Source organism: Emiliania huxleyi (genome assembly GCF_000372725.1).
Source record: "Emiliania huxleyi CCMP1516 chromosome Unknown EMIHUscaffold_118, whole genome shotgun sequence".
In the NCBI taxonomy this organism is placed as follows: Eukaryota; Haptophyta; order Isochrysidales; family Noelaerhabdaceae; genus Emiliania; species Emiliania huxleyi.
In genome coordinates, this window is record NW_005201412.1 from 222,423 (window position 1) to 249,672 (window position 27,250).

Genomic DNA, 27,250 nt, shown 5'->3' on the forward strand with positions numbered 1-27,250 from the left:
GGTGGGCCTTGTTGTAAAGGTAGTCGCCGAAGAAATCGACTGGCATGCCCCGCTCGAGCGCGACCCGAAGGGTGGGAAGCGCCACGGAGAGCCAAAGGCCGAGCTTCCGCTGGAGCTCGTCCTGGAGGGCGTCGGAGGAGAGGGCGGTGGCGTACGTGCCGTCGACACGGACATCGAGGGCTTTGCCGGCGAAAGGCGTTGAGGCGGAGACGAAGCGCGCGGCGTCGCGGTTGTTGACGGCGCTGTCTCCGAGGGACGGGTTGTTCTTGACGTTCATATGAGTGAAAAAGAAAGAAAGAAAACGGACAACCCAAGGGCGGGATGGAGGACGGCACGCCGCCACCACACACAGGGATTTTAAGGAGAGGGGTGTGATGCGCTAGCCATCGCCCACCCTAGGGAGTCTGCCTCTTCCTATCTCTCTTCGCAGTCTCTCCCCGATTCTCGCTGCAACCTTCATGCCACCTTGCGGTCGTCTCACTCTCGTCGTTCTCTCTCCTGTCGCTTCTTCCTCTGTCGCGTCGCTCTCCTCTGCCTCATCCTGCGACGGCGCCGCCGCCTGCCGCTCCCTTGCTCTCGCTTCTTCTCTCACGTTTCGATTCTTCGAGTTTCTTCAATCTCAGACGCCGGGTTTACAAATTTCGCTTTCAGGGCGTGCGGCTGTGAGCCATGGAAAGAGAGATCCTTCGCTCGACCGCATCCGTGCCGTGCTGAGCGTAACTCGGGATGGCCGAGTGCGAGGCGGTGGAGGATCGGTACGTGTTGCATGAGCGCATCGGCCGCGGCTCCTTTGGCGAGGTCTGGCGCGGCCAGGACCGCCAAACGGGCGAGGTGGTTGCGATCAAAGTCATTGACCTCGACCAGGCTGAGGATGAGATTGACGACATCGTGCAGGAGATCAAGGTGATGGCGCTGTGCGAGTCCGCCTTTGTCACCCAATACTACGGCTCCCACGTCTCGGGAAGTCAGCTATACATCATCATGGCGCGCCCGCCCTTGCCACGGCCTCCGTTGCAGCCATCTCCTCATCGATCCCGCCGCCGAGCCCGCCAGCGCCGCCTGCACCGCAGGAGTACGTGGGCGGCGGCTCGATCCTTGACATGATGGACGCCTTCCCCCTCACCGAGCCCTACATCAAGACCATCCTGCACGACGTGCTGCGCGGGCAGCCCCGCCCGCCTCTCCCTCCCTCGCCTCGCTCGCTCGCTCGCTCCCTCGCTCGCTGCCTCCCTCCCCAGCGCCAGCCACCGCACGCGCCTCTCGACGGGCGGCGCCTCGCGCGGGCAGGCTCGACTACCTCCACACCGAGGGCAAGATTCACCGCGACATCAAGGCGGCCAACGTGCTGCTCGCCGAGGATGGGGCCGTCAAGCTGGCAGACTTTGGCGTGGCGGGCCAGATCACGGCGACCATGTCCAAGTGCTGCACTTTCGTCGGCACGCCCTTCTGGATGGCGCCCGAGGTGATCCAGCAGCAAAACTACGACTGCAAGGCCGACATCTGGTCCCTCGGCGCCGCCGCCGCCTCGAGACGGACAGAGGCAGGCCGCGGGACGCTTCTCACCGCTCCAGGCGTGAACAGGCATCACCGCGCTCGAGATGTGCCTGGGCGAGCCGCCGCACGCGGACGTCCACCCGATGAAGGTCCTCCTCCTCATCCCCGACATGGAGCCGCCACAGCTGCAGGGCGGGAAGTGGTCCGCCGAGTTCCGCGACTTTGTCGGCTGCTGCCTCAAGCGGAGCGCGCCCGAGCGGCCCACCGCGCAGGAGCTGCTGCAGCACCCTTGGGTGAGGCAGCCGAGCGCCAAGCTCACCGACCTCATCAAGCGGTACGAGAAGGAGATCGGCTGCAAGCCGCACCAGCTGACAGGCGACACTTCCCCTAGACACTTCCTAGACTTCCTAGACACTTCCTAGACACCTGCTAGACACTTCTAAGCCCACCAGCTGACGGGCGAGCGATGAGGGAGGAGCGGAGCGCGCGTCGCCCCCCCTAACCTAACCCGGAGCCATCCCCGCACAGGCGAGAAGAAGGAGAGGCTCACGCAAGGCCGGGCAGCAAGTAATTAAGTAATTAATTAATTGCAGGCGAGAAGAAGGAGCGGCTCACGCAAGGCCGGGCAGCTTCGCGCTCCAAGCCCGCCTACGCCACGCCCGCGCCGCCCCCCCCTCCCGCCGCCGGCTGGGACTTCGGAGACGACTCGAACGAATGGCGCAGAGCACACCGCCCCCGCGCGGCTTGGCAGCAGGAGCCTCGCCGGAGCCCTGTTCCTGGATGCTTCCCCGTAGGAGCGAGCGGCCTCCTTCCTACGACACCTCCTCCTCGGACCTCTCCCGCTACCGCCACTCCTCCAACTCCTCGATCACGTCGCCCAGCGCCTCCCCCAGAGAGAGCGGGCAGAGGCAGTCGGCCGGCACGCCGAAAAGCAGACACTCGGCCGCGCCACTCTCTCCGGGCGGTGAGGCGCAGAGCTCAGTCGCGTCCCTCGTCGTCGCGCCCGTCCTCGCGCGGCAGCTCGGCGCGCCATCTCCACACATCTCCACACATCTCCACACATCTCCACACATACACATCTCCACACATCTCCACACATCTCCACACATACACATCTCCACACATCTCCACACATCTCCACACATCTCCACACATCTCCACACATCTCCACACATCTCCCCACAGCCTCCACACATCTCCCCACATCTCCCCATAGCCTCCACAGGCCTCGCACCGGCGCACCACCCCTTCCCTCCCTCCTCGTTCCCCGCCCGCTGCCCCAGGCGTGCACCGGGACAAGGCGGTGCAAAAGGCGCTCGCGCAGCTCAAGCTGGCGTTCGACCACCTCGAGAAGCTCCGCCCCTCCATCTCCCGCGACGTGCGCCAACCCTCCCGCATCTCCCCACACCTCGCCCCTCCACCTCCCCAGCACCCCCCTCCATCTCCCGCGACGTGCGCCCGCCGAGAGGCTCCTCCTCACCACACCCTCGCCCGACCACGCGCACTCTTCCTCGCCTCCCCGCAGGTGCTGATGCAGATGTTCGAGCTCGTCGTCTCGTCCAAGAACCCGCACGTCTCCTCTCTCATGCCGCCCGCCGTCGCGGCGCTCGCTCGCGCCCCGCCCCCCTCCTCGCCCGGACCACCCCTGGGAGCACCCGGCTTGCCGCCCTCGCGCCCCTCCGCCAGCTGAGACGAGCTCGCGCCGGCCGCGGAGAATTCGCCGCCCTCGGGGATCTGCACAGCCTCCCGCCCCGACTGCCTGGGCTGGGGGGCAGCGGGAGGGCAGCGGGAGAGCCAGGGCGCGGCGAGGGCCGCCGCCTCTGGCGCAGGAGCCGCTCCCGGCCCGGCTGCCGGCTCGCAGAGGCGAGAGCTGGCACTGTTTGTCTACTCGTGGGACCGCCTGCACACCTCCTTCCGCCGTTTTGGCGTTTCCCTCCTTCGCCTGTAGTACGTCTCGCCGAGCTCGACCCGCACCCGACGGACAGGAGCCGAGTCGCGAGTGACACTGTGACACATACACATATACACGAGTCCGCCGAGCGCCGCGCTCCTGCGATTTTACTTATTGGGCAAACGAATGTACACTTATGCTTTTCCCATACATGGAAATCTCTACGCAACATCGGAAGATGCTTGGACTGTCTAGATAGATCGTATATAGATGCCTTTTATATATAGAGATCTCTTATAAGTGGCAAAAATCTCCTGCCAAGAGACGAAGCAGTAGATTGAAGAACTGGTTCAGGCAAATCCTCTCCAGTGTAGATGCTCGAGAGGAGTCTGAGATGTCGAGTTGGTGCGTGCAGTCGCTTGTGATCTTGCGACAGAGGTGGAGATTCTGACTTCGCGCCAAAGAAAGGCGCCTATAGATCGTGTGGGCCGACTGGAGATTGCAAAATGGCGCGAAAAGAGGGTGGAGATCCTTTTGCATTGTGAATGAATCCATAGCGCATCTCCTTGAAGGTTTTAGCCCCCCTCCTCCCCCGGGCCCCCGAGTCGAGATTGGAGAATGGAGATTGCTGATTGGAGATGGAGATCGGAGATCTGACTGAATCTCCGGCCTAACTAAGATGACTTAATCCACAATCTCAATCTTCGATCTTTAGTCTTAAATGGGGAACCGGACAGGGCCGTCCTGACAGGAGGGGTCTACTGCGGTACCCTGGCGAGAGGGCGAGACTTGTGGGCGCGTCGTGTCCGTGGGGTGAGAGAGATCCACCGCCCCATTCCCAGCCTGTTGCTTTGGTGGTCGGGTCTGGGAGCTCAAACCTATCGATTTCCATTGGAATGTCGTGGGGGGCGGAGCGCGTGCCTAGCGACGAGATCATCTGCTCCAACTCCTCGATCGGCTCGCGCAGCACGTGGTTGAGTGTGCTGTCCCCGTGCGCGCCGCACCGGGCCATCTGGTTGAGGTCGTACGGCCCCTCCTCCTCGATGCGCCTACGCTCCGCCGCCACCGCCGCCACAAAGTCGGCGTCGTCCGCGCTCCCAAACAGGTACTCGCCGCTGCCCCCGCCGCCGCCCCCACCAGCGGCGTCGCCGTCGCCGTCGCCGTCACCGTCGCCGTCGCCGCGAGGCTCGCCTGCTGCCGAACGCTTCTTCCTCGCCGCCGGCTTGTTCCCGCGGCTCTCGGTCTGCACCGCGACGGCCGCCGCACGGATCCACATCTCGAGGGTGCCGAGGTCGAGCTGGACTTTGGGCTTGTCCTTGGAGTTGCCGCCTGGTCGGAAGCATCCCGGCAAGGAGGCCTCCAAGGCGGCCCGCAGCTGCAGCGGCATGTTCTCCTGCGGCGGTAAGGGCGGGTGTGTCTACCGCTGCAGGAGAATTCACAGTCTTGCGTGTGAAAGTGTTGAGAGTGGGGTGGGGGCGGCGCACCTTGGGCATGGCGGCAAAGTCGAACTTGGCCGGTGCAAGCCGGACGGCGGGAAGTGTCTGCAATTTACTCGAGTACCGCGCCTTCTTCCCCGGAGAGTAGAAGTTGAACTTGCCCGGGGCCGCTGGGGCGCGGCTGCGCGCAGCGCCTCTGTTCACAGCAGCGGGCCGCGGCGGACGACGTTGTGCCTGCTGCTGCTGCTGCCGGGCCCCGGCCCCTGCCGGTCGGCCCGAACGCTCTCCAGCCGAAGGCCCTCCCGCATCGGCCGCGTCCGGCGGCGGGCTCCCATGTTGCGGAGCTCCGGCAGGCGGCTGGCCCGTAGGCGGCGGCGAGCCGATCGGCGCCAGCGGCAAGCGGGCGGCCGGTGCTCTGGCCGCCTGAGGCTGCGGCCGAGGCTGGCCGCCGCTCGGCGCCGAGCGTGCCGCGGCAGCTGGTCCACGCTTGGGCGGAGGCTCGACCCGCGGAACCGCATGCACAGGCGCGCGTGCGCGAGCGTCGCACGCAGTGGCGGCGAGCGGCAGAGAAGGGTCGCCCCCAATGGGCGTCGCGAAGGCGATAGGCGTCGGGGGCTGAGTCGGCGGGAGCGGTGCGTCCGCGTTGCCCAGCCGCGGGGACTCCACCGCGCGCACAAGCACTGGCGTGTGGAGATGCTGTATAGGTGGTTGCATGGCCCAAGGCCTCTCCATGCTACCTGCCCTCTACCTGCCGCTACCCGCCCGGCGCCTCCGAGCTTGGCTGGTCATCGTGGTAGTAATCGCCGAAAGTCGCCGGGAACCACACGTTACCGCCCGTAGCCATCCGCAATCATAGGACGGCTTACGCAACGGTTGGACGTGCGCAAGGGTGATGTCAAGAGCGCTGCACGGCCAGCGGCAGCAGCAGCAGCAACAGCAGCATCAGCCACCCAGCGCGACGGCGCCGGCGTGCTCGTGGGTGCGGCCGCGCCCCCGCCGCCGGGGCGCGCGACGTGGGTCCTCGCTGGACGGGCTGCCCCGCGGCGGCAGGGCGTAGCGAGATGGGCGGTAGAGGGGCAGGGGCCGCGCGACGGTCGGCGAGACAGCAGAGGGAGGACTCAGAGGGGGCGAAGGTTTTGAGTCTCGCATCAAACTGGATGCATGTGTTCAAAAGAAAGTACCGACTCCACCAATACAATGGGTGTGCATCCCGGCATGCGAGACTCGCGAGCGCAGACGCGAAGGCGGGCGCGCAAGGACTAAGTGTGCTGCACACCCGCTCCACACTGCGTCCCAGACCGAAATACGTACACAAGGACACTCGGACGCTCAAAGGGGATACTCCTCGAGTGTGGCCGACTGACCGTGGAGCTCAGCTGGCGAGGGCACGGGAGTTGAGCTCGCCACCCAGCCCAGGCCGAGGACGTATTTGGGGTCGGGGATGGAGGGAGGCGGAGCACCCACCGAGGCGCCGTCCACCGGCATCGAGCCGTTGAACGTGGCGACGCCGACACGCACCGTCAGCAAGCGCGCCGCTGGCTCGTAGTCGATGCAGTGCGCCGAGCGGCTGCCGCACCCTCCTGTGGCACCCAGCTCGTCCTTTGCGCGCAGCTGGCTCTCGTCTGCGGCTGAGAGAGGGGTGGGGGAGACCAGGGCAAAGCGATGCGTGACCTTGGCTGTCGACGGCAGCTCCACGGCGAGGAAACCAAGGAAGCTCTGCGCGTCCTCGGAGCTCTTGATCGAGGCACGGTAGATGATGCGGTCCGTGTCCGACATGCCCGCCCCCTTCCCCGAGCGCTGGTACATGTCGGGCCAGCATGGCAACGCCATCACATTCTCGGGCGGCCAGTTCTTCAAGTGCAGCACCATTGGGTCGAGCGCCGAGACCTTGTCGACGCGGTCGATGAAGGCTGCCTGGGAGGGGAGAGGGGCAGATCAATTAGTGAGGGACGCGGGGGGTAAGGGGGGGGCAGGTGTGTGTGTGTGTGGAGAGAGGAGTTGCGACGCGGGCGAGGCGAGGGGGCGAAGAGAGCGCGCGCGCACACACCAGCATATCTTGATGCGCCCTTTGCAGGACGGCGAGGCGGTGCAGCTCGGGAATCACGAAGTCGATCTCGACCTTGCGCGACTCCTTGATCGACAGGTCGCGAGTGGCGACTATGTGACCCTGCAGCAAGCAGCAGTCGAAAAAGCGGACGCGAGCGGTGCCGACGGCGCACATAATCATGAACGCGCACGAGGCGCACGAGATCACGCCCTCGTGGGTGACGGTCGCCGTGTTGATCTTGACGCCGATGTCGGTCGGCACGAGTGCGCCCGTCAAGTTGAGAAACGGGCGCTGGTTGAGAGGTCGCTGCAGCAGGTCCTTGCTCTCGGGGTCGGTGGTGCAGAGCCTGAGCTCGTCGGAACCCTGCTCGAGCACGCGGAAGCCGTGGATCTCGTCGCCCGAGAAGTCCTTGCCGAACATGTACTTGATGCTGCCGTCGCCGTCCATGTACGAGAGGAACCGAACCAGCGCATCGTCGGCCTGGAACATGAGCGCCGCGCCGCGCAAGACCGGCCCGGCGGTGAGGGGGACAACGGGCAAGGCGGGCGGGCAGCGCCGGTGGCTCGAGGCTGGCCGCGGGAAGAGCGACGGCGGGAGCAACTCGGTGGTGGGCATGTCGTTCAGCGACTCGGGCATGATCGAAGCAAGCGACGCATCCTTCCCCCAAGGCGTGAACGAGAGCGGCCTGACCGCCTGCGGCGGCGCCTATGTTGAGGGGAGAGGCGTCGCTCTGGTGCGCGCAAAGGCGGTCATGGGGCGCGGCGCGGCTGCGAGGCGGCACCTTGTCGTTGAACTCGAAGATGAGCGTGCCCGCGACCTCCCACTCGCATCCCAGCCCGACCGCCGCGATCCCCATGACCGCCTCCGCGTCGTGCGCCTCTGCGCAGTTTGTGAGCACCACCACCTTTGGATCCTGCTGCATGCGCGCCGCGAGCTCCGTCCCAAGCAGAGAGACGATGTCGACCCGCTGGCGGATGAAGCCGGCCGGCAGCACGTCGGTGTCGCCGTCGTCAAAGTGGACACGGAAGCCGGTCATTCCCCTCTTCGTCTGCACGACCTTCGTCACGTAGCCTGGGAACCAGCGCGCCTTTTTTTGATATCGGGCATCGACGCGGTCGCCAAGGGCAAAGGCGGCGCCCTCGGCCAGCGCGTCGTCGTCCGAGGTCGCCTCTAGTGGTGGCGGCGCTGGAGCTTCGTCCTTGTAGGCAGCGAGGTCCTCCCCGTTGTAGCACCACAAGAGCTCGGCTGTCTGGGCCGTCTCGGGGTCATTGGTCGACCCGCTCTCAATGAAGCACCGGAAGAGAACTGCAGGGCGGATGCCAGCTGCGAGGGGGCGAGCGGGGCGACTCAGAGCTGGGAGGGCGCCATACGCAGCGCCTCGCCGCACACGCTGCGCAGCGAGGGTGTGTGCAGCTCCACACTAACTGCGCGCGCGCCGGGAGGCAATAGCGCGCGCGTACCGTCGCCATTGGGCATACTGAACGCGACCTCGTAATAGCGGTCCGCGCCGTACCGAAGGGCCTGCCCGTTGTTACGACGCGACACCGCGTTCTCGCCCACGCGGCCCAGCAGGCGCCTGGCAGGCGCCGCTGGCATCCCCAGCAATTGAGGCGCCTCTCCTCTCACCTGCCCTCTCGTGAGCTTCCAGTGGTTTGCGTTTACTAATGGAAACCTCCTGAAACTTCAACAACTCCCAGGCAGGTTTTGTGTTCCAACTCGCCACAGGCTGGGAATGGGGCGGCTACGTCAGTAGGATCTCCACCAGTCTTAAAATCTACTATCTCTACCCCAACGATCTCCTGTTCTTGCGTAGAGATTTCCATTACTCGCTTTTCCGCGCGCCCCATGACAGCACAAATGCGCATGCCCAAGGGACCCATGTGTGTGTATGTAGCTATACCGGTACGCGGTAGCATGGAGAGAGGCGCGAGGACACGTCACACGAGATGCCGGGCCCGGGAGCCACCTGGGGCGTCTCGGCGAGCCGCGGCACCACTTGCTCCGTGCGGACCCTGCCGCGCGGGGACGCGGCCGACAGGGAGGCGGTGGAGCTACTAGGCGGTGGGGCGCTCGAAGATGAGCGTCACCTGGTTGGTGCGGTCTTCTGTGTTTGAGGTCAGCGCCTCTACCACTTCGTCGAAGTTGCGTGCCTTCGCGACGTCAAAGAGCGAGAGTTGCCAGCCGATGGCCCCTCCGAAGCTGGCTGCTGTCGAGACAAGCCCGCCGCCCTGTGGCAAGCCCAGCGACCACCTTGTCGTGAAACGCAGCACGTCCCCGACGCGCTCGCCTCCCGCGCCGTCCTGCGTCACGACAACCCGACCTGCCTGTTCCTCGGCATTTAGCCCGAATGGCAGCTTGTACCTCACGACAACCGCCTCGCTCGAGTCCATCAGCGGCTTGAAGGCCACATTTGCCTTGCCGGCGCCCAGCTCCAGCTCTCCGAGCTTGAACACCTTGTCCGCCATGGTTGCTGCAGGTGCCCGCACGGCCAACCGCGAGGCCGGCGTCGGCATCTGCGAGGCTGGCGTGAACAGCACCGCCGAGACGGGCGGCAGCCAGAGCAGGAGCGAGGCGGGCATGGGCTACAGCGAAAATCTCACGAAAGGCCCTCAGCGGGTTCCAACTTTTTGCGGGCATGGTATGGTGGGCACGGCCCAAAGGGTGGGGGGGTCCTGACCGCCCAAGACTAGCCCTGGCAGGGGGGGGGTAATGGTCCCTCGGCCTCTACTGCCGCCGCCGAGCCCGCAGCGCCATGAGGTAGGAGCACGCGCCCGTGTCGCGGAGCTGCTGGAGCGGCTCCACGCTCCACTCGCCGACACCCTTCTGGTTGCGGAGCGCCTCAATGTCGCGCGAATCAACATAGCCGTCGTTCAGAATGCTCGGCAAGATCTCGAACGCCAGCCGTCCAAGTTGGTTGACCTTTGTGTTGCGCTCCTCCTTATTTGCGAGGTTACGCATCTCCGTGACCAGTGAGAGCGACTCGGAGGAACGCCGCGTGTGAGAGCGATGCTGTCACCGTGGCCGACCTCATACTGGCAGCCACTCTCGTCCAACCACGCCCCCAGTGATCTCCCGCGGATGATTTGAGTACGCCCGTTGCTGCCGTGCCGTAATAATGCTCAAGCAGCAGCGATGCAGCGTGCTGCCGCTTGAAGGCGTCAGGGCGAGCTGCTTACGTGAAACACAGCGTGGCAGACAGCCGAGGACAGTGCTGTCGTCCATATCTCGGCCGAGGACAAAGTCTCCACCCACACGCGTTGCGGCAGTGAGGTCAGCGGAAAGCTGTGGAGCCATCCTTCGCGATTACCGACCAGGACTCGCAGCATCCCTCGAGTATGATTGGCGCGTTCGCGGCGAGCTCGTCGCCGCGGTCGCGCTGCATATATGTACATACACGTACGTGTATGCACTTCCAAATGCCCGCGAAAGAAAACCAAAATGACGGCGGCCATCCGCGCGTATCTAGTGTGCGTGTCAGCCTCCTGCGTCCTGGAGCTAGCAGTGAGGCGGCCGACGGTGGGACGAGGGGGGGGGGGGGGGGGGTATGGTCCCCTCCGCGGGAGGCTGGGTCTGTCAGCAGGCGGGGGGGGTCTCAGCTGGGTTGACTGACGTACCATACCATACCAAAGAGTCCGAACACTGGTGCGGAACCAAGGGGGCCGAGCGATTGAACCGCCTGGCGGCGCCGCTGCGCAAAAACTGCATTTTGGAGGCTGCCACATGAGCCTGTCTTGCTCAACCCTCACGCTCGTCGCCGGCTTTGCCCGACCAACCGCCCCAGGGACCCGGCCTCTCCTCTACGTCGACCCTGTTGATGAAGATCTCACGCGCGAGGCAATCTCGCGCGGCGTGCCGCTGCTCCCTGTCTGGTCGGCTCCCTCGCGAAGGGTGCCTCGCTCTGCGCAGCGGGTCCCCGACAAGGCGCTGCAGCAGCTCGGGTCGATCCCGGTCGCGCCAAAGAATGGCGAGGAGGTGGCCTGGGCCTCCAGCCGGCTGCCGGCTGGCACTTGCCTCGGAGGCGTTCTTTGCGGGAGCGAAGCGGGCCTCTCGACCGCAGAGCGCATGCAGGCAGCGCTGGTGCCTGAGCGAAGTAATGGCGTTTGCCCGGCACGGCGGGACAAGCTGCTGATGAACCGCGCGCTCGCGGGACACGGACTGCTGACGGCGGCGACGGCGAGCCCTTCTGACTGGCGCCCGCCGCCTGCTGCGATCCACCCTCCAGACAGCTCCAAGTTGCAGTGTCGACCCCTCCCCCCTCTCTATCCCGCATCAGGCCCGCCGCCGAGGCCTTCATCCGCTCGCTTCGCGGCAACCGAGTCGTGCTCAAGCCGCGGCGAGGCACGGGCGGCTGCGGCGTCGCGCTAGCGTGCGACGAGGCGCACGCTCGGCGCGCCTTCGAAGCGCTGCAGGCGCCCTTCTCTCCGGACGACGAGGTTGCCGCGGCGCCGCTGCTGCAAGAGTACCTTGCGGGCGAGGAGTGGGTCGTCGACACGGCGAGCAGGGACGGGGAGCACAAGGCCGTCGCGCTCTGGCGCTATTCCAAGGGGCCGGCCAACGGCGCTCCCTTTGTGTACCGGTACGACGAGCTGATGCCGGCGGCGGGGGAGACGGAGGCGCGGCTGGTCGAGTACGCTCTCGGCGCGCTCGAGGCGGTGGGGTGGCGGTGGGGCCCTTGCCACATCGAGCTCAAGCAAACCTCGCGCGGGCCGGCCCTCGTGGAGGTGAGCTTGGCATCTAGTAGTCATTCATTGCAGCCATGAGTCATTGTTGAATCGGGCCGGCCCTGGTCGAGGTCAACGCCGGCCGCTGCAACGGCGTCTCGTTTGCGAGCCTCACCGGGCCTTGCATCGGGTACACGCAGTACGACGCCGCCTTCGCTTCGCTCGCCGACGACGACACCGCCTGGCGCGCGCTGCCGCCGCTGCCTCCGCCGTCGCTGCGCTCGAGCGCGCGGCTCGTGCCAAGCAGGCGGCGACACGGGCGGGGCCTGGCCTCGCCCGAGCCTTCTCGGAACCTTCCTGCAGGCTCGTCAAGCTGGTGGCGACACGGGCGGGGCGGCTGCGGCGCGGCCGCGGCTCCGATGCTGAGGACACCGCGACGCGTCTCCAGTGACACGTCCTCGCCGCGTTAGACGGCTCGACCCCGAGGTGGCGGCTGCGATGCGAGCGTTGCCTTCGGTCCGCCAGCTGGAGCCGAGATACACGGCGAGCGGAGAGCAGGCGCGCCCCTCTCTCCCCTTCCCCGGGTCGCTTCCCGGAGGCTACTTTCCCAGACCCTTCCCGGCCCCTCCTCCCCGGCCCTTCCCAGGTCTGCCTGACAACTGACCTGCCGAGCGCCGCCGGCTATGTGCTGCTCCGGCACGCAAACCACAGCCAAGTGGAGGAGGACTGCCGCACGATAGAAGAGCTGCAGCCGGGTCTAATGTTGGTCGAATGACACTTTTCGGCACGATGGGTTTTAAGCATTTTGCCCCCCCTTGCTTCGTAAGAAAGAAAGAAAAAATTGACACAAACCCAAACGAGGGACTGAGGACGCACAGGGTCCACACCTGCACGAGCAGGATTTTGGAAGGACGACGATCAGGGGCACGCAGGTGGGGCTCTCCTGCTCCTGATAAGGGACACGACAGGCTCGCAGCGCGGTGCACTCCCAACTCCACTGGCGGTCTCATCTCCGCAGTCTAAATAAATAAAACGGACATCCCAAGCTAGGGCTGGGTAGAGCAGAAACTAGCGCAGACAAGAGCAGCAGACCCGGGGACTGGGGAGCCGGAGCAGACGGCATCGGCCGCCGAGGGAACGTTGGGAAGAGGCACGAGGAGGGCGGCGACCTCGACCGACTATGGAGGACCCGTCGCCAGACGACGCAGGGCAGAAGACGGTGAGGCGGAGCAGACGCGCAGGGCGAGACGAGGGAGGGAGCAGGACTTTGCGGAGATCAGCAGGAGGGTGTACGAAGAGATTAGGAGCAGCAGGGACCCGAGGGACCATGTGGAAGACGCCTAGTGCTAGTCCCCCATCGGGAGGACGACCCCGGCTAGTCGCCGACCACACCCACACAAAGAACCCTGCACAAAGATCGCAAGGGCGGGGACCTGTTCCTTTTTACCCACCTCACAGTAGAGAGATGTCCGTTTTTATTTATTCTGTTGGTAGCCTTGCTCTCAGCTGCTGCTTTATTCGTTGCGTGTTGTGCCATGTGCCGCCTTATGGAACGTCGGTGGGTGCGCGCACTGTCCCTCTGTGTTCGTGTGCGTCGCCCATCTCTCCCTGGAGATGACTGCTCTATTTATTGATTTTCTATGATTCTTTGTTTATTCCATCTCACAGTAGAGGGTTTTATTTATTACACCAGCCACTATCGGAATCCCAGAAGTCCACGCCTGTGTGATGCACACGCCCTGTGAGCGGGGCGGGGTGCGCACTGTGCCTCTGTGTTCGTGCGTCGCCTATCTCTCCTGGAGATGACTGCTCGATTTATTTTTTATTTATTTTGACCGCAGCGAATATGTTCACAGCCTTGTTATTGAGAAGAAAATACGTCCTATGGCGCTGTGCGCTGGCCTGTGAGAGGTTGAGGTGCGAGCCCTGGAGGCCCTTCACACCCGAGCGGAGGCCAATTGATTCGCGAGGCTCTGGCAAAAGTGCGGTTGGCAACGGGCTCTTGTCCGTGCAAGCCTTCAGCTGGTGCCAAAACGTACCAAAACGTCCTCTCCGCGACCAAATACGCGGTCGTCGGTAGAAATGTGGCTTGCTTGCAAGAATGGGATGCCGACAGGCGTCAGGCGGCGCATGCCGAGAAGTCGCTTGCCGTGCGGGAGCTCGTGCGCCTCTCCCTGCGCGTGCAGTCCACGGGCGTCGTCGCGGAGCTTCATCTCGACACGGCACTGGTTGCTACGAGCGGCGGCGGAGCTGATCACGAGTGACGAATTCGCAGGGGATGCCAGGCAACAGATGGGCGCGCAGATAATTGGCGTGGCGTCCTAAACAACGCACGAGCATGCTCAACTGCTGCGCGACGCTCTCTGCGACCCCGACTTTCTTTATGCGCTTTGCCATTCGCCGCCGCATTTCCTAAAGCGACACTAGCACTAGATGCGTCCTGGCATCGGGAGGGTCCGCCTAAGAGGAAGTATGCATGTACTTTGTGCGTGGAGTGTCTTCCCCTTTTGCGCAGCAATACCTTAAACTGTTAGGCCCTCCAAATTCGGGTCGGAGCGTAGCGGAGTGGGCCCCGAGTTTGAAAAGGGCGACGGACGCTTGCGTCCTAGCCTCCAACAACGCCTCCCCGGCGCAGAGGGGCCCCCGGAGGGATGCACAACCGCTCCACGCCACGCCGCTCGCGGCGGTCCTATTCCCAGCTCCGCTGAGGGCCCACGCGTTATTATTTATTCATTAAGCCCAGCACCCGCTTCTCGTACTGCGCGCTCACCCGCTGCTGCCGCTCCTACAAAGACAACCACACGCGTGAGCCTAGGGAGCGGCGTGCTCTGCCCGCACCGCCGCACCGTCGCGCGCCTTGCCTTGGAAGCTGCCTGCCTGGAGCCACACCTGGAACTTGCCGTGGTGCTCGGCGTCGTTTGTGTAGTCCTTGCGTTGCGGCATCGATGCTACCGACAAAGAGCCCGCTGGGGGCTCCCTTGCGATTGCCTCGGTGCCCCGCCAGCGTGCTTTTGTCATCATGCTGTCGTGCCTCTCCGCAGCCGCCGCGCTTCCGCGGCCTCCGCCGCGGAAGGTGGCCCGCGCCTTCGCGAATCCCGTCTTGCGGCTTTTGCGGGATGTCCACCGCTTGGCCTCATTGCGGGGGCGGCCACCGGGCCGTGCTGTGGCCGCCCCCGTAGCTCGCGAAGCTGCGAACCGGGCTGCGTCCGCTGCCGCGCCGGCGCGCCGCGACCGTCGGCCCGCGGACTCGGTTTTTCGCGGCCTGCGCCGGAGAGTTGGCGGTCGTGCGCTGGGTGGTAATCGTCATCTGTCTGCTCTGCTGTGCTTCTCGCTCGTGCGTCCTTGGGAAGTTTGGCATACTTCGTTTCGCCTCCTGCTCTCCTATGCCACGTGGCTGTGTGTGTTTGGGTTTCTATGTTTGCAATTTGGATTTTGGATTTTCGACGATTTATTTATTTAGGGCTGGGTCGAGGACAGACACGACACACGTCCCCACCTTTGCAGGATTTTGCAAAAGCGAGGGGGGAGGGCGCATCGCCGCGCGGAGAGGGCTGGGCACAGGGCACAGGGGATCTCTCTCGCATAGGATACTCATGAAAGAAAGAAAACGGACAACCCAAGGGATAGAAAGAAAACAGACAACCCAAACGAGGGATAGGGGAGGAGGACAGGGTCCACACCTGCACGAGCAGGATTTTGGAAGGACGATCAGGGGGACAGGTGGGCTCTCCTGCTCCTGACAAGGGAGACGACAGGCTCGCAGCGCGGTGCACGGTGGAATCCCAACTCCACTGGCGGTCTCATCTCAGTCTATGGGTTACTCATCTCAGTGTATCGCGCGCGAGATTCTTTTTGCCAGTGCGCGCCAGTCCCGTGCCCATAAATAAATAAATACAACGGACACGCCAAACGAGGGGTGGGAGAAGGACAGGGTCCCCACCTCGCACCTGCACGAGCAGGATCTTGTAAGGACGATCAGGGACACCGGGGAACGGGAGCGGGGAGCGCATCGCGACACGGAGGGGGGCTGGGCAGGGTTCACCCTCACGACAGGGTCCCAGGGATTCCTCTCTCGTATAGGACAGGTTGCACCCGGCGGCACGGGGGCAAGCGCGGGCCTCCTACTGGTTGCGCTCTCCTAGTTCTCCTGCTCCTGACAAGGGACAGCGACAGGCTCGCAGCACGGTGGACTCCCTATCCACTGGCGATCTCTCTCGACTAGCGACCTTCCTCCGACTTCTCACCGGCAGTCTCTTCTACCACAGGCAGACTGACACGTGGGTGGCAGTGGCGGTGATAGGAGTCTCCCACTCTGTGGGCCTCGCTAGAAGTGCGACCCCTGCGCGTGTCCTCGCCCTTGATGGGGAAGGGGCTGTGTGTCTGTGCATGTGTACAACATGTGTGTGTGTGTGTGTGTGTGTGTGTGTGTGTGTGTGTGTGTGTGTGTGTGTGTGTGTGCTCGCTCGCTCGCTCTCGCGCGCCGCTTGCGCGATCGCGCGCGCGCGCTGCGCGAGCCGCCCTGCCCGCTGCGCTGCCAGGGATGCGCTGCGGGAAGGGCTCGGCGGCCGTTCCTAGAGCTCCTCGTCGCTCCCCTCGTATAGCGAGGGCTCGTTGGACTCGAGGCGTGGACCGCCGTCGTAGGGGGAGCGTGCGGCTCCGCGGGCGACGCTCGCCCAGTCCTTCTTGTTGCTCTTGACCTCGCCGCCGCCGCCGCCGCGGCCGCGGCCGCCGCGCCCGCGCCGCCCGCGGCTTGTGCCCAGCCTGACCGCGCTCGGCATGCGCTCGTAGATAGTGTCCTTGAAGGCGGAGTGGAGGAGCGCCTCGAAGTTGACGCACGGCGCGTAGCGGCAGCGAGCGGCGGTCTTGCACGGGAGGGCGGTCTGGTTGAAGGCCGGGCAGAAGCCGATCCCGTCGCGCGCCGCCATCGCCTTGACCTTGCCCGCCGCGCGCGCGACCTCGACCTTGTTGTCGACGATGAGGCTCTCGAAGGTCTTCTTCTTGGCGACGTTCGCCGCTGCGGCGCGCCTCTCCTTGAGCGCCTGCGCGGCGCACTGCGCGTCGTGGATGATGTCGGCGTTGGTCAACCCAAATGCGCGGCAGGAGGGGCAGAGTTTGTTGCCGAGGACCTTGACGCACCCGACGTCGAGGCGGAGGGGTCCGCCGACATCGCCGCTCGCGTAGACGTTGGGCAGGACCGGGAGGTTGCAGACGAGGTTCTCGTTCTTCACCTTGAAGAGGATCGAGCCGTCCTTCTCGTCCGACTTCGTGCCCAGGAAGGAGTGGTATCCCTCCTGGATGGAGACCATGTTGCCGAAGTGCTTCTCCAAGAGGGGGGCGAAGTGCTCGATCTGGGCCGCGGTGTCAATGGCGCCGCGCGTGCGTATGGCGAGGAGGCCTTCGGAGTCCGTGGTCGCCTGGGTCTCGCGCGCCTCCGCCTGCTTGCCCCACACGGTGGCGTCGAGAGCGGCGAAGGTGATGGTGATGTTGTCTGGCGCTGGGAGCTGTAGGACGCCACCGCCGGCGTACTGCTCGAGGAAGGCGCGTGCCTCGCTCTCGCCGCTGAAGGCGACGCAGATGGCGCGCGACGTGCCGATGATGGGCACGCTGATCGCGCTTGCCTGCTGCGCCTCGCCGCCTGGTGTCTTCTTGATCAATTGGCGCACCTCGGTGACGAGCGCCGTCTTGTTCTGGATGTCCGGGATGTGCGAGCCGTCGCGCGCCGCGAGCGCGACGTGCAGCAGGCGCTTCGTGCCGCGGTCGGTGCCGGCGGCCGCCGCAGCGGCCATCTGTGCAGCGTCCACCATAATGGTGTCGCCTTCTTTGGCGTCGTCGTCGTTGACGCGCGCGCTCGCGAGCTCGCCGTCGAGGCGGCGCTTCACGCCGAGTCTCTGGCCATCATCGGCCTCTTGCGCGCCGTCGCGGCCGCGCGCCGCGCCCTCGGCAGCGGCAGCGTTGAGCACCGGCGGCGGCAGGCCGGCCGAAGCGAACGCCATTCAAGTGAAGCGCCGTTCAAAGGATCCTCTGCCCAGTGTTGTGCGCGGCCGGCTCGTAAAATTCTTTTTGCCCTGGGGGCGGTCATGGCGGGTTGAGCCGAACCATGGACCGCTTGACACCTGTCGACGAGCGCAGACCAGCTCTCGTGACCCTGCTGGAGCAGGTTGTCGCATGGCCTCGCAACTGGAGGCTGGAGCCAGGGACGCCGAGCGAGGTAATTGTGCTCTACGAGATTGTGGGCACGCCAGTGGCGCGTGGCCTGCAGCTGATTTTCTCGTGGTCGCGTCACGGGGCGCATTTGCGCCGATGGCTCGGCCGCGCGCGCATCCGGCAGCTTTCACGGCTACTGGTCCTGTGGCTGCTCTCGCAGCGAAGGGTGCTTGAGCGTGCGCTCATCGAGCGAGTCGTGCGAGGGGCAGGGCTCTTCTTTGGTCATGCGAGAGACTCTTTGATCCTGTGAGGTGGCGCGCGCTCCAGGGGCTGGAGAGTCTCACGAGCTCGCCTCGCTCGTATGTTGCTTAGCTTGCGCGCGAGACAGGGGGAGAGAGAGAGAGAGAGAGAGAGAGAGAGCGAGAGCACGGCCCCGGCAAAGTCACAGCTGATCAGTCGCCGTCGCGCGACCAAACCCGGCGAAACCGACGTTTGTGATTGCACAGTTTTTCTCGCGCCTCTAGAGAGAACACGACGACGGCCGCCAGAGACTGCCGATCGCTGCCACTTCGAACACCAAGGCCCCCTCACAGTCGCACTCTGCTGTTCTGCTCGGAAACCAACCCCGTCCTAGAGCTAGACGAGTACATACAGCTAAACCATAGGCTAAAGAGCACTCTCTCTCTCCAAAGAAAGAGTACCCGGGGCTCCGTGTGAGGGCGGCCCGTGAACATCTTTAGCCTGTGTGAGCCAGGAAAAGGGTTGCTATGAAATCTCGCACCGTTTTTCTTCCTCCGGCGCAGGAGCGCTGTGGCGACGGGATGGACCAGCCGATTAGCGCAGCAGACGTGGCGTCTGTCTACCTCCGCCCGCCATCGTCCGGCGCAAAGCGCCAGAAGCAGGCGTCGCCTCTTGATCTCGGCCCAATTCTAACTGCAGCCAAGCGGCTGGCCAAGTCGGAGGAGACGGCAACGCGCAAGGCGCTCGGTGCAAACCCCAACGACGAGCTGCGCCCAGACGGACAGAGGACTGGGCTGCGCAACCTGGGCGCGACCTGCTACATGAACTCGCTCGTCCAGAGCCTCTTCATGACGCACGCCTTCCGGGCCGGCATCTACTCTTGGAGCAGCACTGCAGCTGCAGAGGCGGACGGCGAGGCAGCCTCGGCCGCGCAGCCGGCCGCGGCGATCGCTGACAACGTCTGCTTCGAGCTGCAGCGGCTCTTTGTGGCTCTGCACCATTCCGAGGCCACGTCGTACGACCCCACTGCGCTGACGGACGCGCTCTCGCTCGACACGAGCGTGCAGCAGGACGCGCAGGAGTTCAACAAGCTGCTGCTCTCTCTGATCGAGACGCACCTGCGCCGCTCGCCCGAGCCCGCGCTGCAGTCCCTCGTCCAAAGCACCTTCCGAGGCGAGCCCCCGCGCCTCGCGGCACCAACCTCGAGGCCACCGCACCTGGAGTCGAGACCTGTCACCTGGAGTCGAGACCTGTCACCACGCTCCCGACCAGGCGAGTCGTGCTACCGCACCGTCTGCGCGCGCTGCGAGCGGCCCTTCGCCTCCTCGGCGACGCGCCACCCCCTCTACGAGCTCGAGCTCCGCCTCAAGCCGAGCGGCGGCACGGCGCTGCAGGAGAGCCTGCTCGAGTACGTCTGCAAGGAGGAGCTCGAGGGGGTCGAGTGCGGCCACTGCTCCTCCAGGCAGAATGCGACACGCAACATCTGCCTCGCCTCCCTCCCTCCCGTCCTGTCGCTGCAGCTGCTCCGCTTCGTGTACGACATGTCCACCGGGGGGAAGAAGAAGGCGAGCCTGCACACCTTAGCCTGCACACCGAGAGCTGCAGCGCCCTCCCTAGCCCTCGGGTGGAGGCGCGCGAGCAGCAAGGCGTGCAGGAGCGGTGATCCGCCGCCCGCCGCTGCAGGTGCACTCCCCGGTCGAGTTCCCCGAGGAGCTGAGCATCTCTGGTGGGCTGCTCGGGGAGGGGTCCCCACTCGCGGGGGGGGGCGGGGCGGGGGAGCAGGTGGGGGAGGAGGCGGGGGAGCAGGCGGGGGAGCAGGCGGCCGGCACCTACCTGCTCACTGCGGTGCTGATGCACACGGGGCCGTCCGCCTCGTCGGGCCACTACACGGCGCGGATCCGCGACCCGTACGGCGACGGGCAGCGCGGCGACGGTCCGCGGTCCGCAGGGCGGTGGTGGAGCTGCAACGACGAGTGCGTCAGCGAGGAGGGGTGGGGCGAGCCGAGCGGCGCGGCGCGGCAGAGCGGCGTCACTCTCCTCAGGCGGTCCGCAGCGGGCGGGGGGCGGCTCTTCGCCTCGAAGACGGCGTACATGCTCCAGTACACGCGCCGCTCCGAGCTCGACGAGGCGAGGGCCGCCGGCCCGCCGCAGGCGCCGCAGGCGGTGCTCTCGGCGCTGCGCGAAGCCAACGCGGCGCTGCGGGCGCGCGCGAGGCAGTACGACGACGACGTCGCCGCGGTGGAGGCCAAGGTGAGGAGCCGCGACGAGTACCTCGCCGCCCTCTCGCCGCTGCTCCAGGCCGCGTCCCCGGCCGCCCGCTCGCTCCCCGACGCGAGGTGGGTGCCCGCCTCGTGGCTGCGCTCCTCCCTCGCGCTGCTGCGCGAGGCGGAGGTCGGCCCGGTCCCGAACGGCGAGATCCGGTGCGAGCACGGCAAGGCCGACCCGGCCAAGCTCGGCGAGATGCGACTCGTCTCTCCGGCGGCCTGGCGGCGGATGGTGAGGCGCTGTGGCAGCGGGGCAGGGCACGCCGACTGCGGCTGAGCCGCCCCGGCGATACACGCGTAGGTGGAGCGGTTTGGCGGCGGGCCAGAGCTCGACACTGCGGGGTGCGCCGTCTGCGTGCGCGCCGCTCTGCGCACGCGCCGCACCGCCGACCGCACCGCGCAGCTCAAGGAGGCGCTTGGCCAGGCGACGCGTAGCCGAGAGAGCCGAGAGACCGAGGCAAACCAGGCCCACTCTGCCGGCGAGGCTCGAGGCGTGCGCACGGTATGGCGGCGAGGTCGCCGTGGTTGCTGCATGCGAAGAGAGAGTTATGCCGTGGTTGCCGCCAGGCGCTCTCGAGCCCGCCCAGCGAGGAGGAGGAGGCGTTCCTCGTGCCGAAGGCCTTCCGCGCAAAGTGGGCAAAGTGGCGCAACGAGGGGGTCGCGGACGCGACGGGCGAGCTGCGCTGCAAGCACGGCGGCTGGCTGGTGGACGGGGCGAGATGCATCTCTGCGGCCGCATGGTCGCACACAGAGGCGTGCCCCGCCCCCGAGGAGGCTGCCGCGCGAGAAACTGTCTCCTCCCAGCGCCTTCTCGAGCCCTCCCCGCAGGCCCTCTTCCCCGACTCGACGCCGTATCTCCCCATGTCTCCCCATATCTCCCCGCAGGCCCTCTTCCCCGACTCGACGCCGTATCTCCCCATGTCTCCCCATATCTCCCCGCAGGCCCTCTTCCCCGACTCGACGCCGCTGCCGCGCGAGAGCACTAGCGCGTGCGCCGCCTGCTCCGCCGAGCGAAGGTCGCTGCTCGAGGGAGCCAAGGGCAACGCGGCGCTCCGCGCGGCGCAGCGGCAGCAGCTCGGTCCGTTCCGGTGCAGAGAATGGTGCGACTCGCGTCAAAGGCTTGAGACCCGCCTGCCCTCCCCCCCCAGGCCGGCTGCTGGCCGAGGAGGAGCTGCCTGCTGAGGTGCTGTCGGCGGGGTCGCCGCTCTACTTGCTCGACGCGGCGTGGGTGCAGGAGTGGCGGCGCTTCCTTCTCGCAAAGGCGCGGCCGCAGCAGCCCGTGCCGCGCGACTCGCCGCCGTCACGCGTCCTCCTCGTCTCGCAGACGCAGACGCAGCTCCACCCAGGCCCTCCCTCCTCCGCGGGGCTGCGCTGCGAGGCGCGCGGCGGGAGGAGCGGCGGCAGGCTTCGCTCCTCCAGCTCTCCTAACCCGCCCCTCGCTCGTCGCCTCGCCAGGCACACGGCTGTGTCGAGGTGCGGCCGGGGCACGCACACGCGCGGTGGCGCCCCTCCCGCGGCGCCAGCGCCGCCGAGCGCGCCGTCTCGGAGCGGCTCGCCACGCGCTGCTGCCTCGCGACGGCGGCCGAGGTGGAGGTGCTCTGTGGCGCGCTGGCGGCGGGCGCCCCTCCGGAGGAGCTCGAGCTCGTCGCTCTCACGGCGGGCGGCGACGACCCGCCCACGCTCGCCCCCGGCACGCTGCTCTGCGCCGGCTGCTGCGAGGCGGCCGAGGCGAAGGAGCGAGCCGCGTTGGCCGACTTCGAGGACGCCGAGGTCCATCTCACGCTCCGCACCGAGCCCGCCGGCGCCGCAAAGAGCCGCGATGAGGCGGTCGCCGCGGGCGAGGCCGCCGCCGCCGCCTCGGCTGCCGGCCTGAGCACAGGGCGGCCGCGCCGCGTCTGCCGCAACGGGCCGCGCTCTGTCGTCAAGGTTGGCAGCGGCACGACGCTCAACTCGCTAAAGCTGCTCATCTACCAGGCGACCGAGGCGACCCCCTCCCAGCAGCGGCTGGTGTTCGACGGCCTCGACTTCACCGACAGAGACGCAGAGACCACCGTCGGCGCGCTCGGCATCGTGCCCGCCTCGACGATCGAGGTCTTCGTCGACAAGTCGCAGCCCGACGGCCTCGCGGAGGCGCTCGAGCGGCAGGTCGAGCAGACAGGAACCAAGCGGGGCGCGCCCGAGGGCGGATTCCTCGGCTCGGCTCTGCTTGGCGCGGGTCTCCCTGTGATGTGAGAACTTTGTACTCTAGTGAGACTCTACGCGTTGCATAATGAGAGCGGTGAGAGCTGTGTGAGCAGAGAGAGTCGAGGCGCCGTGGTGGCGGGGGTGTCGCAAGAGTGGTGTCGCGAGGGCTGAGACCTTCGCACAGTTTGGAAATAGTACGACGCATGACACGACGTGTGGTAACTGGTATATGCAAGGCTGCACCCCTGCGCGTGCTGCCAGTGCTCCTGCGCGCGCGGCGGCCCGAGCGCCGCGCCCGACCCCGAGCCCTCGCGCTCGGGGGTGGAGTCTGGAGTGCCCCCCCGCCCCCCCGCGGTCCCCGGTCCGGTTCCGGCGTGGCCCAGCGCCCACAGCCGCGCAGCAGCAGTAGTAGGACTCTAGAGATACGCGTGCACACAGAGCCCCACACCACACAGTGTACGTTAAGGTCCGTTGACCGTCTAAGGCGCGCTCACCAGGTGTCTTCCCTACCGCCGCCCGAATAGCTAGAGCCCTCTCCTCACCGCCTCCTCCACCTCCGCCACCGCCTTCGGCGCGCGCGTCGTCAGTACACGCGCGGCGCCGTCGCTGCCGATGACGATGTCGTCCTCGATGCGCACGCCGATGCCGCGGCACCACGCCGGCAGCTGCGGGTCGTCGGGTGGGAAGTACAGCCCCGGCTCCACAGTCAGCGCCTGGGGCCAGAGAGGGGCGGCCGCGTGAGGAGACTGAGGCAGACGAGGCCGCCGAACCGCTCGAGTGGGTGCGGCGCCATGCCAGGCAGCAGTGGCTGCGACTGCGACGCGAGCGGCGTGTCGTGCACGTCGAGGCCCAAGTAGTGGCCTGCGCGGAGCGCTGAGAGTGGGCGGGGGCGGGGCGGGGGGCGGGGCGGGGCGAGACGAGACGAGACGAGACGAGTGGTGCGGTAGTAGCGAGGGGAGAGGTGGGTGGCGTGGCCTATGTTGTGCGGGTAGTAGCGCGAGACGCGGTGCGCCTCGCCGGGGCCGAGGACGCCTACTCGCGGCGGGCGGTGTGAGACGGCACTCTCCACGGGCGTGAACCTCGCGATGCGCCGAGAATGCCCAGCTGCACGAGCGCCTGGGGGGGTGGGGGGGGGGGGGGAGGTGCAGCCGGGGTACCTCCTCGGCTGCCTCTCGGCTGTATCTCTGCGTGAGCCCGAGGGAGATCTACATCTCGAGGGAGATCTGTATCTCTGCGTGAGGCCGAGGGAGATATACATCTCGAGGGAGATATATATCTCTGCGTGAGGCCGAGGGAGAGGCAAGAAGCTGCTCGCTGCTACTGCCGCTGCTGCTACCGCCAGCCTCGTGCGTGAGCCGGAGGGAGAGGTGGTGCAGCGACGCGATCGACGTGCCTCCGTCCCCCTTTGCTGCGGCGATGCAAGCCTCGTTCACGCTCAGCACGGCCGAGTAGACGTCTCTCTGCTCGGGCGTGAAAGTGCCCGACAAGGGCCACGTGCGGGTGATGTCGGCGGAGTACCCGCCGAAGGAGCCTCCCGCGTCCATCAGAAGGAGGTCGCCTGCCCGAGGTTGCCCGAGGTCGCCCGAGGTTGCCCGAGGTCGCCCGAGGTTGCCCGAGGTCGCCCGAGGTTGCCCGAGGTCGCCCGAGGTTGCCCGAGGTTGCCCGAGGTTGCCCGCGTCGGCCAGCAGCAGCTCACCTGGCGACAGCAGCGCATTGTTGTGCATGTAGTGCAGCGTGCACGCGCGCACCCCCGAGGCGACAACGCACGGGTAGGCGAGCCGCCCGCAGCCGCGCAGCCTCGTCTCGTACTCGAACCGCGCCGCGAGCAGCGCCTCGGTTGCGCCGCCCCTCGCCGCCGCCGCCGCCGACGCCGCCATCGTCTCGAGAAACGCCTCCGCCGTCGCGTCTGCCGCGCGCGCCATCAGGGCGGCCTCAGCGTCCGACTTGAGGAGGCGGAGGGGCTGCACGTGCGCCGCGGCGCGCGTCACGCGCAGCTGCCGCTCCTTGCACCACTCCAGCACCTGGGGGGGAGGGAGGAGTGCGGGTGCGGCTGTGCGGCTGTGCGGCGGGCGGCGGCGGTAAGCGGCGGCGGCGGCGGCGGCGGTGGCGCAGCGTTGGCGATGGGCAGCGATGGTGGTGGAGGACGGCTGTGGCGGAGCTGTGCTGGCGGAGCTGTGCTGGCGGGCTGGCGGGCGGGTGGTGCTGCTGTTTCACCGGCCGCAGCGCTGCGGTGAGTTGCGGGTTTCGGTCGACGTCGAAGAGGAGGCCGGGGCGTATGGCCGTATCTCCGCGACTGGCATCCATCGCGTCGAGGATGCGGAGGAGGGCGGTGGGGGCGGCGCCGATCTTGAGCACCTCGCCGTCGGGTAGGATGTGCCGCCTGGCGCCGTCGATGCCGGCGCGGGGTCCGTCCCACAGCGCCTGCGGGAGGAGAGGAGGAGAGGAGAGGGGGGAGGGTCTGGGCCGTCGGAGAAGCAGCCGCGAGGTGACTGTGTGTCCCAGATTTGGTGTCCCAGAGGCGTGGCTCGCTGCACGCCAGGCTCCTGCTGCTAGCAAGGCTCCTGGCCGTGCAACCTCCCCAACTCTCCCCTTCGACTCTCCCGGTGGAGATTCTCCCTCGCGCCTGCGCAGGGTCGGACGGCTCGACGAAGAGGAGCCACTCCGCATCGTCCGGCGCATCCACGCCGCTGCCGGAGGACCTGCCGCCGTCTCCGCCGCCGCGCTTCACGCAGGCGAGCAGGCAGGATGGCTCTGCAAAGCCGCAGAGGTAGTGCAGGTCGGGCGCCTGCTGAAAGGGGTAGGGCACGTCGTGCGACATGTAGGCCAGCGGCGCCGGCGCGAAGAGGGCGACGCTGCCCCGAGGCAGCCGCGACGCCATCGCTGCACGCCGAGCTGCATACTCTGCGCCAGCGATGCCCGGCGTCACCTCGCCCGGGCGCACGAGGTGCGCATGCGTCTCGGCCGTCGGCTGCGCGATGGCGAGAGCGCAGCGCCGACGCGCGTGCCGCGCGTGTAGGTGAGGATTGACGACTCTGCGCGAAAGCCGCATGTGCATGGTCCCGAGGTGGTCGAGTCCGCCAAGTGAGCGCCAAATAAGAAAACCGCACGGCAAGCGATCCCACGACAGCGATTGTGGGGACTACGTGCCCGCCACCCCGTCCCGCAGGCAGTCAAGGACGGCTTCGAGGCGGGCTTTGCTGTCCTCGCGGGTCGCGGCGTGAGGCGGGTGGCGGCCGCCGCCTCTGCCGCCGCCGTCTCTGCCTCCGCCGCCATCTGTGTCGCACGAAGCAAAGAGAATTTAAGGTGGAGCAAACCCTTGGCGCACGCATATCTTGGATGGCCGGCATGGGGCCTGAGGCGTCGCCCATGCTTGCCATGTGCGAGTAATGGTAGAATGCACTAATAGGCACGTCGCGCAAGGTCGGGATCGCAAGTTAGAGGGCCCAACAGGAGATCGTGCTTTCAGTGGGGTTGTTTGGTGTTGGGTTGGGTTGGTTGGGGGTTGGGTTGTCCGCGTGAGGTTGGGACGTCGGCGCGAAGGGTGAGGTCTCGACCGCCGCCGCTCACGCCAGCGGACGGCCACCATCGGTGTTTTTGGCTTCGCCACCGTCCAAAGCGTGCGCAATGCGCTCGCCGGCATCGAGCGAGCACGCCTGTCCGACGAGCGGCTTGCTGTGTGGACGCCTTCTTGTGGCTCTCGCCGAGAGCGTTTTGCGTCCCGGCGGGTGGGAGAATATGTGATAGGAACGAGTGTATCGCTTTGACGGATCGACCGTGCTTGTTATCCACATCGATGTGACGCACACAGTGACACATCAGACGACAGAACGTCGGCTCGCGAGGTGGGGTGCTAGTATGAGCCCGACCCAGGTCGTAGTGTCTTGCTCCCAGCGCTTGCGCTTCGGCGGTTAGTGGTGCACTAACCTCCGAGAAACCCTGCGGGTCGCTCCTCATCGCAAACCCTGTCAGCAGAGTCTCCTACGGGAATGTACGTAAGAGCTACATACACTGGAAAAATCTCTCTCTCCCAAGACAAACAAGCAAAAAGCGATCCGACGACAGGTAGAAGTTCCGGCCCCTACCCGGCGGGAACCCTGCGACGCCGGTTGGTCTTCGGCGTGTCGAGGGCGGGCGTGCAACGAGGCCTTGCCGCCATCGCGCAGCCGGGTTGCCGCGAAGGAATAAGAATTCCCTCTCTATGCTGCGGCGCTCTTCGCCCCCTTTGCCTTGCGCAATTTGTCTCCTGGCCCCGCGCAGCTGTTGTTCCCGCGCGGCAGCATGAGCGGCTGGGCGCAGTGGTTGTTTGGACGGGGAACCGCGGCGGCGGCGGCTCCGGCCGCGGCTGGCGCGGAGGCTCCCGAGGCACCGGGGCCGCTCAGCAGCGCTCCGGTGGAGCCGATGGACCTGATGTGTCCCATTTCCGCCTGCCTCTTCCGCGATCCCGTCATGCTCGTCTCTGGCCACACCTTTGAGCGCGCGTCGATCGTCGAGTTTTGGCGCCGGCGGCCGCTGGCCAATCCGCTGGGGACGGGGGAGCGGCTGCGGTCGGCGCAGATGATCGTCAACTACGGGTACCGCTCGCAGGTCGACGCGTGGCTCCAGCGCCACCCCGACTACACGCCTGAGGGCTGGTCCTCTCGCGGGGGCGTCCACCGCTGCACGCAAGAGGTGCGGGTTATAGCCCCCTGCCGCGCCTGCCACACGCTCGCCCCGCTACTCGTCGACCCAACCCGCCGCGCCTCCTCGCCTCCTCGCCTCCTCCGCCCCGCCTCCTCGCCTCCTCAAGCCCCCCCCCCCCCCCACACATACACACATACACACCGCGTCCATGCCTCCCCCGCCACTGCTCCGCCCCCCTCCACACCACTCTCTAACACATCTCCCCTCTG

General features: G+C 66.6%; 10 protein-coding genes across 10 annotated transcripts in view; 5 read left to right on the forward strand and 5 right to left on the reverse strand.

Moving 5' to 3' along the window:
- The first annotated feature begins 649 nt into the window (after positions 1-649).
- On the forward strand, positions 650-3,607 carry EMIHUDRAFT_466851 (hypothetical protein). Its single transcript, XM_005790842.1, has 7 exons — positions 650-984; positions 1,071-1,165; positions 1,288-1,462; positions 1,599-1,828; positions 2,289-2,458; positions 2,778-2,872; positions 3,020-3,607. Exons 1-7 carry the CDS (start codon positions 727-729, stop codon positions 3,182-3,184), a joined length of 1,188 nt encoding a protein of 395 aa, XP_005790899.1. The 5' UTR covers positions 650-726; the 3' UTR covers positions 3,185-3,607.
- Positions 3,608-4,069: 462 nt separating this feature from the next.
- EMIHUDRAFT_224559 (hypothetical protein) lies at positions 4,070-5,156 on the reverse strand (the record flags this gene model as incomplete). Its single annotated transcript, XM_005790843.1, has 5 exons — positions 4,070-4,094; positions 4,264-4,424; positions 4,635-4,778; positions 4,870-4,977; positions 5,049-5,156. 5 exons carry the CDS (start codon positions 5,154-5,156, stop codon positions 4,070-4,072), a joined length of 546 nt encoding a protein of 181 aa, XP_005790900.1.
- A 3,375-nt stretch (positions 5,157-8,531) lies between these two features.
- On the reverse strand, positions 8,532-9,417 carry EMIHUDRAFT_361718 (hypothetical protein). The gene has a single exon (XM_005790844.1). It carries the CDS (start codon positions 9,331-9,333, stop codon positions 8,923-8,925), a length of 411 nt encoding a protein of 136 aa, XP_005790901.1. The 5' UTR covers positions 9,334-9,417; the 3' UTR covers positions 8,532-8,922.
- Positions 9,418-10,588: 1,171 nt separating this feature from the next.
- EMIHUDRAFT_109369 (hypothetical protein) lies at positions 10,589-12,304 on the forward strand (the record flags this gene model as incomplete). The annotated part of the gene is made up of 4 exons (XM_005790845.1): positions 10,589-11,106; positions 11,142-11,589; positions 11,661-11,825; positions 12,176-12,304. The coding sequence occupies 4 exons, from the start codon at positions 10,589-10,591 to the stop codon at positions 12,302-12,304; spliced, it is 1,260 nt and encodes a 419-aa protein (XP_005790902.1).
- Positions 12,305-14,340: 2,036 nt separating this feature from the next.
- Positions 14,341-14,836, reverse strand: EMIHUDRAFT_224565 (hypothetical protein; the record flags this gene model as incomplete). Its single annotated transcript, XM_005790846.1, has 2 exons — positions 14,341-14,661; positions 14,726-14,836. The coding sequence occupies 2 exons, from the start codon at positions 14,834-14,836 to the stop codon at positions 14,341-14,343; spliced, it is 432 nt and encodes a 143-aa protein (XP_005790903.1).
- Positions 14,837-16,100: 1,264 nt separating this feature from the next.
- On the reverse strand, positions 16,101-17,522 carry EMIHUDRAFT_109370 (hypothetical protein; the record flags this gene model as incomplete). Its single annotated transcript, XM_005790847.1, has 1 exon — positions 16,101-17,522. The coding sequence occupies one exon, from the start codon at positions 17,520-17,522 to the stop codon at positions 16,101-16,103; it is 1,422 nt and encodes a 473-aa protein (XP_005790904.1).
- A 106-nt stretch (positions 17,523-17,628) lies between these two features.
- On the forward strand, positions 17,629-19,445 carry EMIHUDRAFT_466852 (hypothetical protein; the record flags this gene model as incomplete). The annotated part of the gene is made up of 3 exons (XM_005790848.1): positions 17,629-17,644; positions 18,498-19,086; positions 19,186-19,445. Coding segments are annotated over exons 2-3 (612 nt in total), but the record flags the coding sequence as incomplete, so codon positions are not given.
- Positions 19,446-21,374: 1,929 nt separating this feature from the next.
- On the forward strand, positions 21,375-22,572 carry EMIHUDRAFT_440112 (hypothetical protein; the record flags this gene model as incomplete). The annotated part of the gene is made up of 3 exons (XM_005790849.1): positions 21,375-21,444; positions 21,508-21,555; positions 21,633-22,572. Coding segments are annotated over 3 exons (486 nt in total), but the record flags the coding sequence as incomplete, so codon positions are not given.
- A 313-nt stretch (positions 22,573-22,885) lies between these two features.
- EMIHUDRAFT_224570 (hypothetical protein) lies at positions 22,886-25,239 on the reverse strand (the record flags this gene model as incomplete). Its single annotated transcript, XM_005790850.1, has 7 exons — positions 22,886-23,074; positions 23,119-23,222; positions 23,698-23,892; positions 24,058-24,158; positions 24,252-24,382; positions 24,576-24,782; positions 25,009-25,239. 7 exons carry the CDS (start codon positions 25,237-25,239, stop codon positions 22,886-22,888), a joined length of 1,158 nt encoding a protein of 385 aa, XP_005790907.1.
- A 1,520-nt stretch (positions 25,240-26,759) lies between these two features.
- Positions 26,760-27,250, forward strand: part of EMIHUDRAFT_454660 (hypothetical protein) — a gene marked incomplete at both ends in the record, with an annotated part of 2,311 nt that continues 1,820 nt past the window's right edge. The window contains one exon of the mRNA XM_005790851.1: positions 26,760-27,029. Coding sequence (XP_005790908.1) covers positions 26,760-27,029 — 270 coding nt within the window. The remainder of the gene's footprint in view (positions 27,030-27,250) is intronic.

Coding starts and splice junctions, on each gene's coding strand:
- EMIHUDRAFT_466851 (XM_005790842.1), top strand. CDS start 727: ATGGCCGAGTGCGAGGCGGTGGAGGATCGGTACGTGTTGCATGAGCGC. Junction 985..1,070: donor GTCAGCTATACATCATCATG/GCGCGCCCGCCC, acceptor CCTGCACCGCAG/GAGTACGTGGGCGGCGGCTC. Junction 2,459..2,777: donor CGCGCCACTCTCTCCGGGCG/GTGAGGCGCAGA, acceptor CCGCTGCCCCAG/GCGTGCACCGGGACAAGGCG.
- EMIHUDRAFT_361718 (XM_005790844.1), bottom strand. CDS start 9,333: ATGGCGGACAAGGTGTTCAAGCTCGGAGAGCTGGAGCTGGGCGCCGGC.